Raw genomic sequence first — 16415 nt, forward strand, 5'->3', positions numbered from 1 at the left:
TGATCCTCCTGAATTAGACTACTGAGTAGCTGGGCCTACAGAGGTGCAACACCTGCCTGGCTCTCATACACTAAATTTTAAATGCCTTTGAAAATTGTAGAAGGTAGAGGTCCCTTTGAAAATGAGCATTGCTATTTTGTTTCAAAATATTCTAAAACACAAACTAGACTTAGGTATAACTCAAGAGTCCCCAACTTCTGACCCGTGGACCAGTACCAGTCCATGGCATATTAGGAACCAGGCCACACAGCTGGAGGTAAGCAGCAGGCAAGCAAGCATTACTGCCTGAGCTTGTACCTTCTGTCAGATCAGTGGTGGCATTAGATTCTAATAGGAGCAGGAACCCTATTGTGAACTGTGCATGTGAGAGATTTAGGTTGCTCAGTCCTTATGAAAATCCAATGCCTGATCTGAGGTGGAACAGTTTCATTCCGAAACCATCCCCCTGACCATTGTCTGTGGAAAAATTGTGTTCCACAAAACCAGTCCCTGGTACCAAAAAGGTTAGGGACCACTGGTGTAACTTGACATTTTATAGCACAGTTAGTCTGAATCAGGCAGTTTTCTTGACATAAATAGATAAACCCAATAGATAAGTTAAAAATGTGGACAAAGACTTCACCTTAATTTCCTAATATGCATGGTCCATTTATCATCTATAAAAAATTAGAAAAGCCGTATTCGTCTGGGTCAGTTGGTACTTTTCTTCTTGGCTTTGGTTTTGGCATTATTTTGGGGTTATCTTAGTCTATTTTCTGTTACTTATAAGAGAATACCTGATACAGTGTAACACATACAGAAAAAATGTTTATTTTGCCCACAGTTCTGGAGACTGGGAAGTCCAAAGTCATAGTGGCAGCATCTGGCAAAGGCTTTTGTACTGCATCATAATTCATGGTAGAAAAGCAGAGACCACAAGAGTGAGCCAAACTTCCTTTTTAAAAAAAATTTGTTTATTTTCTTTTGAGACAGAGTCTTATTCTGTCACCCAGGGGCTGGAGTATAGTAGTGCGATCTCGGCTTACTGCAACTTCTGCCTCCCATGTTCAAGTGATTCTTCTGCCTCCTGAGTAGCTGGGATTACAGGCACCCACCATTATGCCCAGCTAATTTTTGTACTTTTAGTAGAAGCAGGGTTTCACTATGTTAGCCAGCCAGGCTGGTCTTGAACTCCTGACCTCAAATGATCCACCTGCCTCAGCCTCCCAAAGTACTGGGATTGCAGGTGTAAGCCACTTCACCCAACCCAAATTTGCTTTTATAATAGCCCATTCCTTTGAAAACTAACTTACTTCTGCTAATCTATATGAGGCTTCTACTCTTATGACCCATTCACCTCTTAAGAGGCCCCTACCTCTTAATACTCTTACATTGGCAATTAAGTTTCCAACACATGAACATATGCAGGACAGACATATTCAAACCATAGCAGGGGTTGTGGACTCAAAACTGAATTTGATGAATCTAGAGGGAGAGTGGTGCTGTAGAGGGAGAATGGAAAGAGGTGTTACTAAGTTCATGGTAGCAACCCCTCATGTGCTACAACCTAACAGCCTTCTGTTTTGTAATTGCACTATGGGAGCAGTGACAAATGGAAGAACTGATACTATGGTGCTGTTATGGAGGATTTAAAATATATTGCATATGGTCAAGCGCAGTGGCTCATGGCTGTAATCCCAGCACTTTGGGAGGCCGAGGCTGGTGGATCACTTGAGGTTAGGAGTCCAAGACAGCCTGGCCAACATGGTGAAACCCCATTGGTGAAAAATACAAAAATTAGCTGGGCACGGTGGGACGCTCCTGTAATTCCAGCTACTCGGAAGGCTGAGGCAGAAGAGTTGCTTGAACTTGGGAGGCAGAGGTTGCAGTAAGCCGAAATCACACCACTGCACTCCAGCCTGGACGACAGAGTAAGTGAGACTCCATCTCAAAAAAGAAAAAAAAATGTGCTGGGCTCGGTGGCTCATGCTTGTAATCCCAGCACTTTGGGAGGCTGAGGCAGGTAGATCACCTGAGGTCGGGAGTTCAGGACCAGCCTAGCCAATATGGAGAAACCCTGTCTCTACTAAAAATACAAAATTAGCTGGGCATGGTGGCACATGCCTATAATCTCAGCTACTTGGGAAGCTGAGGCAGGAGAATCGCTTGAACCCAGAAGGTGGAAGTTGCAGTGAGCTGACATCGCGCCGTTGCACCCCAGCCTGGGCAAGAAGAGTGAAAGTCTGTCTCAAAAAAGAAAAAAGAAAAAATATGTATTGCTTACTAGTCTTGGAAGACTTCATCACTACCAGTCTGCCTTAACTTTGTTTACTAGTCTTATGTTTAAGTTGTGAGACATTAGAAACTATGTCCTTTAACTGAGAGATTTATTTCTTGGTCCTGAGAGACTAATGCATGTTATCAGGACTTATTCAGGTATTTGTTTTGTTGTGTATGTGTCTGTGTGTGTTTTTAGTGTGGTCTTTTATGTATCCCCAAGATCACCTTGAGTATAGGAAATTAAATAATATGCATATAAGGCTTGCACATCTGTTTTTAAAGTATTTATTCCTCTTGTCTAACTGAAATGTTTTACCCTTTGACCAACATCTCTCTATTGCCCCTGCTCCCCAGCTTCTAGTAACCACAATTATTCTCTCCGTTTCTATGTGTTGAGGTTTTTTTTTTTTTTTTGTGTGTGTGTGTGTGTGTGTGTGTGTGTGTGTGTGTGTGTGTGTGTGTATTGAGGGTTTTTTTAGCTTCCACATATAAGTAAGAACATGAGTATTTGTCATTTTGTGCCTCGCTTATTACTCGTACTGCCCTCCAGGTTAACCCATGTTGTTGCAAATGACATAATTTACATCTTTTATAAGGCTGGTATTCCATTGTGTATATAGACTGCATTTTCCTTTTCTGTCAGTTGATTCTGTAACTTGGCTATTGTGACTAATTACTCAGTAAACATGGGATTGTAGATATCTCTTTGACATACTAATTTCACATCCTTTGGATATATACCCAAAAGTGGATTGCTGGATCATATGGTACCTACATTTTGATCCTTTGAGGGACCTACATACTCCATTGTTTTCCACAGTGGCTGTATTTGCATTCCCACCAACTGTATACTCAGTTCCTTTTTCTCTACATCCTCTCCAAACTTGTTATCTTTCATCTTTTTGATAATAGGCACTCTCACAGGTGTGAGTTTGGCTGGCCCATATTTTTAAAGAGTTGCTTAAGGTCAGACATGGTGGCTCACACCTGTAATCCTACCACTTTGGGTGGATTGCTTGAGTCCGGGAGTTCGAGACCAGTCTGGGCAACATGGGCTCCATCTCTACTAAAAATACAAAAATTGAGGTGGGAAGATCACCTGAGCCTGGGGAGGTCAAGGCTGCAGTGAACTGTGGTCATGTCATTGTGCTCCAGCCTGGGTGACAGAGTGAGACCCCATCTCAAAAAAAAAAAAAAAAAAAGTTGTTTAATGAGAAGAGTAGCTGATCTATACTCACATAATTCTGGGAACCGTTATGGTATCTGTTGTCATTATCTGAGTGTGCTCTGTGTTGGTGGGGAAAAAAGAAAGAGAAACAAGTTGGTAGTCAGTCTTGTCCATGGAAGATATGCTTGATTTGGGAAGGAGTGCTGAACATAGTTGAAAAGAGAAGAAATTGGTGTTCCTTGTCTCCTTATTCAGTTTTCTGCCTGCTGAAAGCAATAAGTATATTACCTCACATTCCTTCCTTATTGTTTGCTTGCAGTAGTCCCCCTCAGAGTAGTACTTGAAAGTTGGAAATAGGTAAAAATGTGAACCTTCTTCAATAGAGCTAATCAAACAGTTGTCTCCCAAGGCCAGGCAAGAGCCAAAGGAAGCATGAATTTAGTCTGAAGGAAAAGTTAAAAACAAAAAAACCCGGTTGGATACATACAAGGAGGCAAGTGAAAAGGCAAAATATAAAATAGAAGATTTCAGTGTGTACCCAATTGAGAGTGCTCACTGTGCTAGAGTGAAACCTGAGAGTTACTAAGAATAACTTCACATATCCAGGCAGTCAGGTGTAGGGTATAGGAGAGAGAGCAGAATCCTGCCTCAGATGCCATACTTTCTCTCCTGCATACTGAGCAAGACTCTCTAGTTTGCTTTATTCTTCAGATAGGTGGACTCGTTGCCCACTTTCCTGGGGGAGCTTTTGGAGGTTGAAGAAGATTCTGGCAACTCTTGGAAAGGATATTTTTATTAGATTGGAATATAACTGAGAGTTGTCCACCTTCCAGATGAGTAGGACCTAACTCATTTTCCTTAAGTAAGTAATTTTTTTTAAGTTCAGTTTTCAGCTTTGTCTGTTGACTGACACGATTTTTTAAAAATTCTAGTACAAAGGACTAAGTTGAAAGTGAAACCATTATTGCCTTTTGTTTGTTTACTTTGTGAATGACATTTGAGATCCTGGAACATACGTCTCCGAGTTTGGTTGCTGTATCTTTCTGCCTTACACTTTTGATGACAGTGCTCTCTCTGCTTGGTCTCAGGACAGAGAGCTTCTGGCATAGCATTCAAACTCAAGAAAGCTTGCTGCTTCAATTTTGACTTATGGAAGACTATTCTCTCCACAGATTTTTGCAGCTCAAGTGGCAGCCCTTCTTTCCAGCCCATCAAAAGCCACGTAACCATTCCAACAGCCCATGTGATGCCTTCTACTTTAGGGACCTCTCCTGCCAAGCCAAATTCTACACCTGTTGGACCCTCTTCCTCCAAACTCCCTTTGTCAGGGTTGGTTGAAAGTGTGGGAATGACAAGAAATGGAGACCTTGGTGCAATGAAACGTTCTCCAGGCCTATCTAGAGATCTCATGTATCTCTCTGGTACTACTGGAGAAAATGGAATTGAGCAGTCCTGGTTTCCAGCAGTGGGCCATGAAAGACAAGAAGAGGTGAGAAAGTTTGATATTCCTAGCATGGAATCTACCCTCAATCAGTCGGCAATGATGGAGACACTCTATTCAGATCCTCACCACCGAGTCCACTTCCACAACCCAAGAACCAACGCAAGTAAGGAGTTGTACAAAGTACTACCTGAGGCCAAGAAGGCACCGGGCAGCGGGGCAGTGTTTGAGCGGAATGGACCACATCCTACTAGCAGTGGGGTCCTCCCTTTGGGACTCCAGCCAGCTCCTGGACTCTCCAAGCCTCTGCCCTCTCAGGTGTGGCAGCCGAGTCCTGACACTTGGCATCCCCGAGAACAATCTTGTGAACTCAGCACTTGTCGGCAGCAGCTGGAATTGATCCGTTTACAGATGGAGCAAATGCAGGTAGAGGTCCTTCTTTCCTTGGATTTTGTAGGTTCTGTACAGTTCTTAGAATTTTATAGCTTTTGTCCTATGAGTTTTGGCTTTAAAGAAAATAGCTGTAAAAGGAAGGAAGATGTTTGTAGACCCGAAATGTAGGCTTGTGACCTGTTGGTCATTGAATCTGTTTGGTGGTCAATTTAAGCACCAGATAGGGTCTCCAAAATCGCAGAAGGTTAAAAGGGAAAACCTTAAAAGGTATTTGTACCAGTCACTAGGCTAAGTACTTTCACATTCAGAATTTTATTTAATCTTCATAGTATGCCAAGGAGGTAAATGTAGAAACTTATCAGGTTCTTAGACTACGTAATCTGTCCAGGATCACAGAGCTGGTAATTGGTAAAGCTAGGGTTTAAAAACCATCTTGGAGGTTGGGCGCAGTGGGTTACGCCTGTAATCCCAGCACTTTGGGTGGCCAAGGTGGGCGGATCACAAGGTCAGGAGCTCAAGACCAGTCTGGCCAACACAGCGAAACTCCATCTGTACTAAAAATAAAAAAAATTAGCCAGGTGTGGTGGCACATGCCTGTGGTCCCAGCTACTTGGGAGGCTGAGGCGGGAGAATGGCTTGAACCCGGGAGGCAGAGGTTGCAGTGAGCCAAGACCGCACCATTACACTCTAGCTTGCGTGACAGTGTGACTCCATCTCAAGAAAAAAAAGTTAATAAATAAATAAATACCATCTTTGAACCCCTGTGTGCGTGTGTGTGTGTGTGTGTGTGTGTGTGTGTGTTTGTTTGAGACTGAGTCTCCCTCTGTTGCCCAGACTGGAGTGTAGTGGCACAATCTCAGCTCACTGCAACCTCCACCTCCCAGGGTCAAGCGATTCTCCTGCCTCAGCCTCCTGAGTAGCTGGGACTACAGGGGCATGCCACCATGCCCGGCTCATTTTTGTATTTTTAGTAGGGATGGGGTTTCACCATGCTGGTCAGGAGTTCAAGACCAGCCTGGCCAAGATGTTAAAACCCCGCCTCTACTAAAAATACAAAAATTAGCTGGGCATGGTGGCGGTTGCCTGTAATTCCTGCTACTGGGGAGGCTGAGGCAGGGAATTGCTTGAACCCAGGAGGCGGAGGTTGCAGTGAGCTGAGATCTTGCCACTGCACTCCAACCTGGGTGACAGAGTGAGACTCTGACTCAAAAAAAAAAAAAATCCTTGTGCTGCTGAAGAGTGGGAAGGAAGGAAGTAGACATATTCTCCTTCCTTGGTTGGTGAGGACATCCTAGCTCCTGGTTTGCCTCTGTTGCTAGATAATAAAAGATAACTGACCTTTTCTTAGAAACTAGAGCCTTTTTGAACAGGGAGTGTTCAGTTGGCAGAAACCTTCCTGGCAGGTTCTTTCCAGTCATGCCTCAGAGCTAAAATTATTTCATAAACATTGGGCCTTATCAGGCTGAGCCAAGCTGGGCCTTGACTACAGACCCAGCTGGTTACTGCTCAGGTGTTTTCAGGCGTGTATGGGTCAAGATCAAGCCCCTCTGGGCCTACTGAAAGTGGCACTTGCTTTTCAGCTTCAGAATGGAGCCATCTGCCACCATCCTGCTGCTTTTGCTCCTTCACTGCCCATCTTAGAGCCAGCACAGTGGATCAGCATCTTGAACAGTAATGAACACCTTCTGAAGGAAAAAGAGCTTCTCATTGACAAGTAAGAGAGCAAGGGGTACCACAGGGCCAGACTACTCTCCCAGGCCCCATTGAAGACACCTAATGGAGTCTTCCCAAGGACAAAGCATTCCTCCTCTGTGTAGGCCATGTCTTGCCTCATGGTAGAGGTAGGTTGATAAGCAGCCTAGTCGTACATCGAATGTGATAGGCCAGTTAGGTATTTCTTCCGGGACTCTAGGGAGTACCTAAACGGGGTAGCCAGTTCATTGCAGCTGATATTTTCCTCATTTCCCTTCAGTTACCTTTCTCTTTCCTTCAAAAAGTACCGATATCCAGAATCTAAGATCTTGCTTACATAATAGGGATTGTACTTAGTAGGGGCTCATATTGTGAGGGGCTAGCATTAGGACCCTGACCCGATTCTTCTGTCTTGTGCAGGCAGAGGAAACACATCTCTCAGCTGGAGCAGAAAGTGCGAGAGAGTGAATTGCAAGTCCACAGTGCCCTCTTGGGCCGCCCTGCCCCCTTTGGTGATGTCTGCTTGCTAAGGTTACAGGTAAGTATTGGCAATCAGGATGGCATTCTGTTTGTCATAACTCAGTGTCTTCCCTGTGCTTGGCACCGTTAGTATCCAGAAGATACAAAAGAGATCAGTCCCTGCCCTGAAAGAGTAAACATACTAATTATAAAGCACCCTTTATCATGCCCTTGTGGGTGGAGAAGAGGCTAAGAACCATGTGAAAGTCTAGATGCCTAGGTGTCAAGACATACTTGGGAAAAAGGTAGATAGTAAGGTCCTAGAGTTGAACGATGTTATTAGAAGTATCTGCTAGCCCTGGCCGAAAGAAGAGAGAGGCAAAGGCAATGAGGGATTTAGAGCCATTCTCTCTTTTTTTTTTTTCCTCCTGCTCTGTTGCCCAAGCTGGGGTACAGTGGCACGATCTCAGCTCACCTCCACTTCCCAGGTTCAAGCGATTCTCCTGCCTCAGCCTCCCGAGTAGCTAGGATTATAGGTGCCTGCCACCACACCCAGCTAATTTTTGTATTTTTGGTAGAAGCGGGGTTTTACCATATTGGCCAGGCTGGTCTCGAACTCCTGACCTCTGGTGATCTGCCCTCCTCAGCCTCCCAAAGTGCTGGGATTACAGGCGTGAGCCACCGTGCCCAGCCTGCCATTCTCATTTGTATCCTCCATATCTAGGAGCAGCTGAAAAATAATCATAATTCTCACTGAGATCAATGGTTATGGGGGTTGAGAGCTTGAAAAGAAGCCTACTTTGTTGACCAAGCTTCTGTAATTTGGGCATTTGAATGTTGGGTATTTGATAGGTTATAGCGCTGGCTTTGCTACCCAATTAAGACATTATCCTGTCTCGGAATCAGAATGTTTTTTTTTTTTATTTTTATTTATTTATTTTTTTTGGGACGGAGTTTTGCTCTTGTTACCCAGGCTGGAGTGCAATGGCGCGATCTCGGCTCACCGCAACCTCCGCCTCCTGGGTTCAGGCAATTCTCCTGCCTCAGCCTCCTGAGTAGCTGGGATTACAGGCACGTGCCACCATGCCCAGCTGATTTTTTGTATTTTTAGTAGAGACGGGGTTTCACCATGTTGACCAGGATGGTCTCGATCTCTTGACCTCGTGATCCACCCGCCTTGGCCTCCCAAAGTGCTGGGATTACAGGCTTGAGCCACCGCGCCTGGCGGAATCAGAATGTTAAGAGTGGGAAGTGCCTTAGATGAAATCTAGTTAATTCTTTGAATTTACTGATGAAAGAATTGAAGCCCGAGAAAGAGGAAGACCTTGCCTAAGATTATATAGAGAATGAGTGGAGAGAAGCCAGGCTTTGAGCCCAGGTCTTCTGGTGTCTTGTCCTGGGTTCCTTCCAGTATGCAGTGGCTTAGGTATTGCTTTAAGGCAGTGGTTCTCAAATGTGAGTGTGCATCAGAATACCTGGAGGGCTTGTTAAAACACAGATTATTGGGACCCATCCCTACAGTTTCGGATTTGGTGGGCCTAGGACTTAGGCTTAAGAATTGCATTGCTAACAAATTTCAGCATCAGGTAATGCTGATGCCGTGACCCAATTGAGAAGCACTTCTTGAAGAAATTCTTGGAGAAAAATGATATTTGACCATGAAGTATGCTGGGAATAAGTAAAGTACATGAGACTATAAGGGTAAAAGACAGTTACATATTGAGAATTTTTCTGGCAGGAATTGCAGCGAGAAAACACTTTCCTACGTGCCCAGTTTGCACAGAAGACAGAAGCCTTGAGCAAAGACAAGATTGAGCTTGAAAAGAAACTCTCTGCTTCTGAAGTTGAAGTCCAGCTCATCAGAGAGTCGCTCAAAGTAGCATTGCAGAAGCATTCTGAGGAAGCGAAGAAACAGGAAGAAAGGGTGAGCTGAGTAGCGGATAGCTCTAATTCACAAAGGAGTTGGCAGTCAGCTGTCTACTCTAAAGCCTAAGCTGTTGCTGGGCCCCATTCCTGGAACTAAGAAGAGACAATTGGGTAAGATCCTCCACTGGCTTCTCACACAGAATCAGTGAGGATCTCCTTTTTGCTAGAAATGCAATTCTCCCTCTCTCCTTTTGCTTCATCTCCACAAAACCACAACTGTCAGGGAAAGTTGTATGATCCCTCACTGTCCCAGGTTGTGCTATGCAATGTGCCACCAGCTGGTCTGGGTAGAAAACCAACCTGAGCACTCATACCAGATGGCACTGTTGCAAGATGTTTAAATACCTGTGGTATATTTATATCATTCAGTCTGGTTTCTCATCCTACCTAAAAAGTAGAGAAAAATTCCATGTGCACAGCTAGTTTGGATGTTTATTTTTGCCAGTACTCTTAGAATTGCCTTAGGTTTAAAATTCTTCAGTTTTATTGGTACCTCCCAATTCACGGCTTGCTCTGAGGCATGTATTTTTGGAGGACCAGTTTAGTAATGTTTAGCTCTGGACTACTTGTATCAAAACAACTAGAGCAGTACTTCTCAAACTTGAGTGTTTCAAAATCACTTGGGGATCTTGTTAAAAATGTTCTGCAGGCCAGGCATGGTGGCTCACACCTGTAATCCCAGCACTTTGGGAGACCAAGGCAGGTGAATCATGAGGTCAGGCGTTTGAGACTAGTCTGGCTAACAAGGTGAAACCCATCTCTACTAAAAATACAAAGAATTAGCCAGGTGTGGTTGTGTGTGCCTATAATCCCAGCTACTCAGAAGGCTGAGGCAGGAAAATTGCATGAACCCGGGAGGTAGAGGTTGCAGTGAGCCGAGATTGCACCATTGCACTCCACCCCGGGTAACAGTGCGGGACTAAGTCTCCAAAAAAAAAAAAAATGTAGATCAGATTCAGTAGTTCTAGGAGGGGGCCTGAGATCCTGCATTTCTTTCTTTCTTTCTTTTTTTTTTTGACAGTTTCGCTCTGGCGACCAGTCTCGACCAAGTAGTTGGGATTACAGGCATTTGCCACCACACCTGGCTAATTTTTGCAATTTTAGTAGAGATGAGGTTTTGCCATGTTGGCCAGGCTGGTCTTGAACTCCTGACCTCAGGTGATCCATTCACCTCAGGCTCCTAAATTTCTGGGATTACGGATGTGACCCACTGCACCCAGCTGGATCCTGCATTTCTAACAAGCTCTCAGGTGATGCTGATGTTGTTGGAAAAGGAAGAATTTAAGAGGATTTGTTAAAAAAAAAAAAAAAAAAAGAAAATTTCGAGTTGTGTTATGCTGGGTGTGGTGGCTCATGCCTGTAATCCCAGCATTTTGGGAGTCTGAGGCGAGTGGATCACCTGAGGTGAGGAGTTCAAGACCAGCCTGACCAACATAGAGAAACCCCGTCTCTAGTAAAAATACAAAATTAGCTGGGTATGGTGGCGCATGCCTGCAATCCCAGCTATTCGGGCGGCTGAGGTAGGAGAATTGCTTGAACCCAGGAGGCAGAGGTTGCAGTGAGCAATAAGAGTAAAACTTCGTCTCAAAAAAAAAAAAAGTGAGATAAAAGAAAATTAAAATAATTTATATATCTAAGTTAAGTAATTAAATACCAATAGATTTATGATAAAATTAGTAGTTGTAAAAACAAATTTAAAAAATTAAAAAATTCATTGGCTCATACATAGTAACCCCAGCACTTTGGGAGACGGTGGCAAGAGGGTTGCTTGAGCTCAGGAGTTTAAGACAAGCTTGGGCAACATAGTGAGACCTCTTCTCTTTTTAAAAAAAAAAAAAGGCAACATTTTTTTTCCCCCTAAAATCAAATTTATTACTGAAGGATTTTCAATTTTTATTTTTGAATGGTTATACAGTCTGAATGACTAGTTTATAATCCCAGGTTTGTTCTTCAAAATGGTGTTACTGGCCGGACACGGTGGCTCATTCCCGTAATCCCAGCATATTGGGAGGCCAAGGCAGGTGAATCACTCGAGTTCAGGAATTCGAGACCAGCCTGGCCAACGTGGTGAAACCCCGTCTCTACTTAAAAAAAACAACAACAAAAATTAGCCGGGTATGGTGGTGGGCACCTGTAATCCCAGCTACTTGGGAGGCTGGGGGAGGAGAGTCACTTGAACCTGGGAGGTAGATGTTGCAGTGAGCTGAAATCGCACCACTGCACTTCAGTCTGGGCAACAGAGTGAGCAAGATTCTTTTCTCAGAAAAAATAAATAAATAAAGGGTGTTACTGTTGTAAGGGGAAAAGTCTTCTCTGACAAAGAAATGACACTAATGAAAACAAAAGCAAGAATGATCCACTGGTACCACAGATTGCAGAGAAGCTTGTCAGTGAGCAGTTCCCCACCTATCGCAGCAAAGGCAGGGAGCATGAGCTAAAAGTATCTTAGAAAAATCAAACAGCACCTGCAACACACTCTTAAGTAAAAGCCAAGCTTGTAAACTATTACTTCTCATCCATGTTGCTCAAATGTGAAGGAATTAAATATAAGGCTAAAATATAGTGAATCTCACTTCAACTTCCACCTTCCTGGCTCAAGTGATTCTTATAACGGCTGGGATTATAGGTGCATGCCACCACACTGGGCTAAAGTTTGTACTTTTAGTAGAGATGGGGTTTCACCTTGTTGGCCAGGCTAGTCTTGAACTCCTGGCCGCAGGTGAACTTGGCCTCCCAAAGTGCTGGAGTTACAGACATGAGCTACTGCCTGGCCCTCACTGCTTCTTTTTGGAATATAGTTTTTCTTCAAGTGAGACTATGACTATCTCTTCCCATTCTTTTAGTTCCTGGGGTGTTTTACAATATTCCATCTAATCATATCTACATCTCTAGACAAGTGCTCCATCATGCTTTCCACAGTGGTGGTTGGTGTATAAAAATTCACCAGGAAATACCTACCTCTGCTATACCATTGACTGTGGGGTGGAGATCTTAGAAGAAAGTGCTTGTTTGCGCAGGTTTTCCAAGTCCCTCACTATTGCTCCTCTGTTCATCAGGGTTTCTATCATACATTTCAAAGCAGCAGTCGTCTCTGGCTGCGGCATGGCTGTTAAGATTAAAGCCAGCTTGTAGCCAGGATTCCCAGAGGCTTGCTGGGTGACTTGGAACTGGGCCAGTTCCTGGGAAGTGAAGGGGCAGGATGGCAGGGACCTGGAAGTAGCTGGGTTGCATGGCTCCCAGGTGTTGAAAGCAACAAAATTTTTTTAAAAATTTGCAATGAGCCAAGATTGCACCACTGCATTCCAGTCTGGGTGACAGAGTGAGTGAGATCCTGTCTCAAAAAAAAAAAAATGATGTTACTTTTGTAAAGGGAAAAGCCTCCTATTCAGGAGGCTGAAGTGGGAGAATCACGGGAGCCCAAAAGGTCAAGGCTGCAGTAAGCCATGATCTCACAGTTACACTCCAGCCTGGGTGACAGCAAGACCTTGTCTCAAAAATAAATAAATAATTAGTTCTGTGCCCCAGCACAACCCCACAATAGTATCTATCCTGAGCTCTTTTCTTTCCCCCGATAATGTATAATTGACCTTGGAACAATACATTTAAACTGCACAGTTCCACTCGTGTGTGTATTTTTTTTTCAGCCAAATTTGGATCAAAAATCAAGTATTCAAGAGATGCAAAACCAAAAGTATATGGAGGGCTGATATATGTGCAGTTTCTACTGGACCAGCTTTGGGACTCAAGTTTGAGCAGATTAGGATATATAAAGGTGGTCCTAGAACCAGTGCCCTGTGTATGCCAAGGGACAGCTGTATTTCTGAATAGTATGCTTTTCCTGCAGTTTTTTTTCTTTCATTAATTTTAGACATCTGTTTTTGTTTCATGGATACAGTATCTCTGACAATATTGATTGTAGCTATTTTGGATGTTTACATCTGTTTATAGTATTTCTTGTTCTCTTAAGGTCCTTTTTTTCTGTTCTGGTGACTTTCATGTTAGAGGCTTGGTGATCATTGAATGGATGGGCATTCATATTTAAGAAGGAAGCAGGCCAGGTTCGGTGACTCATACCTGTAATCCCAGCACTTTGGGAGGCCAAAGTGGACAGAACACCTGAAGTCAGGAGTTTGAGACCAGCCTGGCTAACATGGTGAAACCCTGTCTCTACTAAAAATATAAAAAAATCAGCTGGGCATGGTGGCAGGCACCTGTAATCCCAGCTACTCGGGAGGCTGAGGTAGGAGAATTGCTTAGAGCTGGGAGGTGGAGCTTGCAGTGAGCTGAGATCTCGCCACTGCACTCCAGCCTTGGGAGCAAGAGTGAGACTCTCTCAAAAAAAAAAAAAAAAAAAAAAAAAAAAGCATTTAAAAGCCGGATGAAAACTCTGGGTTCATGGTGGTTACCTGTTGGACTTCACTATAGGATCAGACTTAGACTATCCCTTTCACTTGGGAATCCTCAAATGTCAATATCTGGATGTCTTCTCTCACTCTCTAGAGAAGAATCTTCAACCTGCTGCCTGATGGAGAGGCTGGAGGCAGGAATCCTTTTAGCCTTTGGATTCTCGGTGCTGAGAAGGCGATTGGGCTTAAAGTCCCCACAGCTGGGCCGGGCGCGGTGGCTCACGCCTGTAATCCCAGCACTTTGGGAGGCCGAGGCGGGTGGATCACGAGGTCAAGAGATCGAGACCATCCTGGTCAACACGGTGAAACCCCGTCTCTACTAAAAATACAAAAAATTAGCTGGGCATGGTGGCACATGCCTGTAATCCCAGCTACTCAGGAGGCTGAGGCAAGAGAATTGCCTGAACCCAGGAGGCGGAGGTTGCGGTGAGCCGAGATCACGCCATTGCACTCCAGCCTGGGTAACAAGAGCGAAACTCCGTCCCAAAAAAAATAAAAAAAAATAAAAAAAAAATAAAGTCCCCACAGTTCTATACGTAGTGTTTTTTTGTTTGTTGTTGTTGTTGTTGAGACAGAGTCTCGCTGGAGACTCTGGAATGGCTGGAGTACAGTGGCACTGCAGCCTCCACCTCCTGGGTTCAAGCAGTTCTCTTGCCTCAGCCTCCAGAGTAGCTGGGATTACGGGCGCCCACCACCTACAACACCTGGCTAATTTTTGTATTTTTAGTAGAGATAGGATTTCACCGTGTTGGCCAGGCTGGTCCCGAACTTCTGACCTCAGGCAATCCGCCACCTCAACCTCCCATAGTGCTTGGATTAGAGGGTTGAGCCACTGCACCCTGCCTAATGTTTGTATCTTTTCTAGTGATGGAGTTTTGCCATGTTGGCCAGGCTGGTCTCGAACTTCTGGCCTCAAGTAATCCACGCACCTCAGCCTCCCAAAGTGCTGGGATTACAGGTGTGAGCCACCACGCCCGGCCATGTACATAGATTTTTACTTATACTTGTTTTCAACCCAATCCTTCACCCTCTCTGCTATGACAAGTATTCTTGCATCTGGAATCTCTCATTGATTTCTCCAGTGAATAGTCTCCTGATAGGGAAGCTAGGGAAGCCCAGGCGGATATCTAGCTAACTTGCATATAGATTTCTGGGGAATTCCCTATTTTTTTAGATCTGTGGTTGATACTTGCCTCCATAGTGAGCTGGTACTTAAGTTCAGAGGCCCTTGGGAGTTGGGAGGAGCAGATTTTCTTCCATGTTGTCTGTAAACACTGCAGATTGCAACTTTTCTGCCCCAAGCTATTTATCCCCTGTTCACTTTTATCTTTTGGAAACATTAAAGCCTTTCTTTTCTTTTCTTTTTTTTTTTTTGAGATGAGTCTTGCTCTGTCACCCAGGCTGGAGTGCAGTGGTGCAATCTTGGCTCACTGCAACCTCCACCTTCTGAGTTCAAGCGATTCTCCTGCCTCAGCCTCCCAAGTAGCTGGGACTACAGGCGCATGCCACCATGCCCAGCTAATTTCTGTGTTTTTAGTTTTAGACGGGTTTCACTATATTGGCAGGCTGGTGGTCTCGAACTCCTGACCTTGCAATTCACCTGCCTTGGCCTCCCAGAGTGCCGGGATTACAGGTGTGAGCTACCATGCCCAGCTGTATTAAAGTCTTTTATAGGCTGGGCATGGTGGCTCACTCGTGTTAATCCTGGCACTTTGGGAGGCCAAGGCAGGAGGATTGCTTGAGCCTAAAGAATAGCCTGGGCAACATGGCAGGACTCCATCTCCATAAAAAAATTTTTAAGCCAGGCGTTGTGGCTCATGCCTGTAATCCCAGCACTTTGGGAGGCCAAGCTGGGTGGATCACCTGAGGTCAGAAGTTCAAGACCAGCCTGGCCAACATAGCAATACCCCATCTCTACTAATAATACAAAAAATTAGCTGGGCATGGTGAGATTAGCCTGTAATCTCAGCTGCTCAGGAGGCTGAGGCAGGAGAATCACTTGAGTCTGGGGCAGAGGTTGCAGTGAGCTGAGATCATGCCACTGCACACCAGCCTGGGCAACAAGAACAAAACTCTGTCTCAAAAAAAAAAAATTTTTTTTTAATTAGCTGGGCGTGGTGGCATACTCCTTGTAGTCTCAGCTACTCAGGAGGCTGAGGTGGGAGGCTCACTTGAGCCCAGGAGGTCAAGGCGGCAGTGGGCTGTGTCACTGCACTCCAGCATGGGTGGCAGAGCGAGACCCTGTCTCAAAAAAAAAAAAGAAATCTTTCCTAAACTTCTGTTTCCTCCCCTGTTGTTTCTCAGTTAATTTTTTATTTTCTTTCTGTCATTTTAAAGATGTTTTTGGAAGGGAGAAGAAATAAACATTTATGGTCAGTTTATCATTTTCCATAAATCAGGTGATTCTGATACATATTGAAGTGTGAAAATCACTGGTTCAGAGATTTAAGAGTACAGATTGGACCTAGGATAAAGCTTTTCGCTGATTTTCAGGGATCTTTATTAGTTCTGTTATCTCTTTGGATTAAATGAGGCCTGTGCCGCCTGTTTGACATTTAGTAGATCTATATCACTTTTTCTGTTTTCTCTTGCTTCCCTCAGCTTCCTTGTTCATAAGCAAACAAAACAAAGCACCGTAATGATGAAGAAAACGCCTCCATTCAAGTCTTTA

The 16415-nt window shown here is 44.3% G+C and overlaps 1 protein-coding gene and 1 pseudogene across 8 annotated transcripts in view; one reads left to right on the plus strand and one right to left on the minus strand.

The window, feature by feature from the left end:
• Positions 1-16415, plus strand: part of CEP85 (centrosomal protein 85) — a 47233-nt gene that overhangs the window by 19918 nt on the left and 10900 nt on the right. For 6 of the 8 annotated variants that reach the window (XM_032300924.1, XM_032300923.1, XM_032300927.1 and 3 more), the window contains 4 exons: positions 4600-5294; positions 6842-6975; positions 7374-7491; positions 9151-9336. In XM_032300924.1, the coding sequence (XP_032156815.1) occupies positions 4600-5294; positions 6842-6975; positions 7374-7491; positions 9151-9336 (1133 nt within the window). Of the gene's footprint in view, positions 1-3457; positions 4290-4599; positions 5295-6841; positions 6976-7373; positions 7492-9150; positions 9337-16415 lie in introns of those variants that run through there. The other 2 variants (XM_032300929.1, XM_032300928.1) reach the window with 2 other exon arrangements.
• LOC116566609 lies at positions 12113-14943 on the minus strand (annotated as a pseudogene).

Source organism: Sapajus apella, unplaced genomic scaffold, assembly GCF_009761245.1.
Source record: "Sapajus apella isolate SASKATOON/1434 unplaced genomic scaffold, GSC_monkey_1.0 scaffold43, whole genome shotgun sequence".
Lineage (NCBI taxonomy): Eukaryota > Metazoa > Chordata > Mammalia > Primates > Cebidae > Sapajus > Sapajus apella.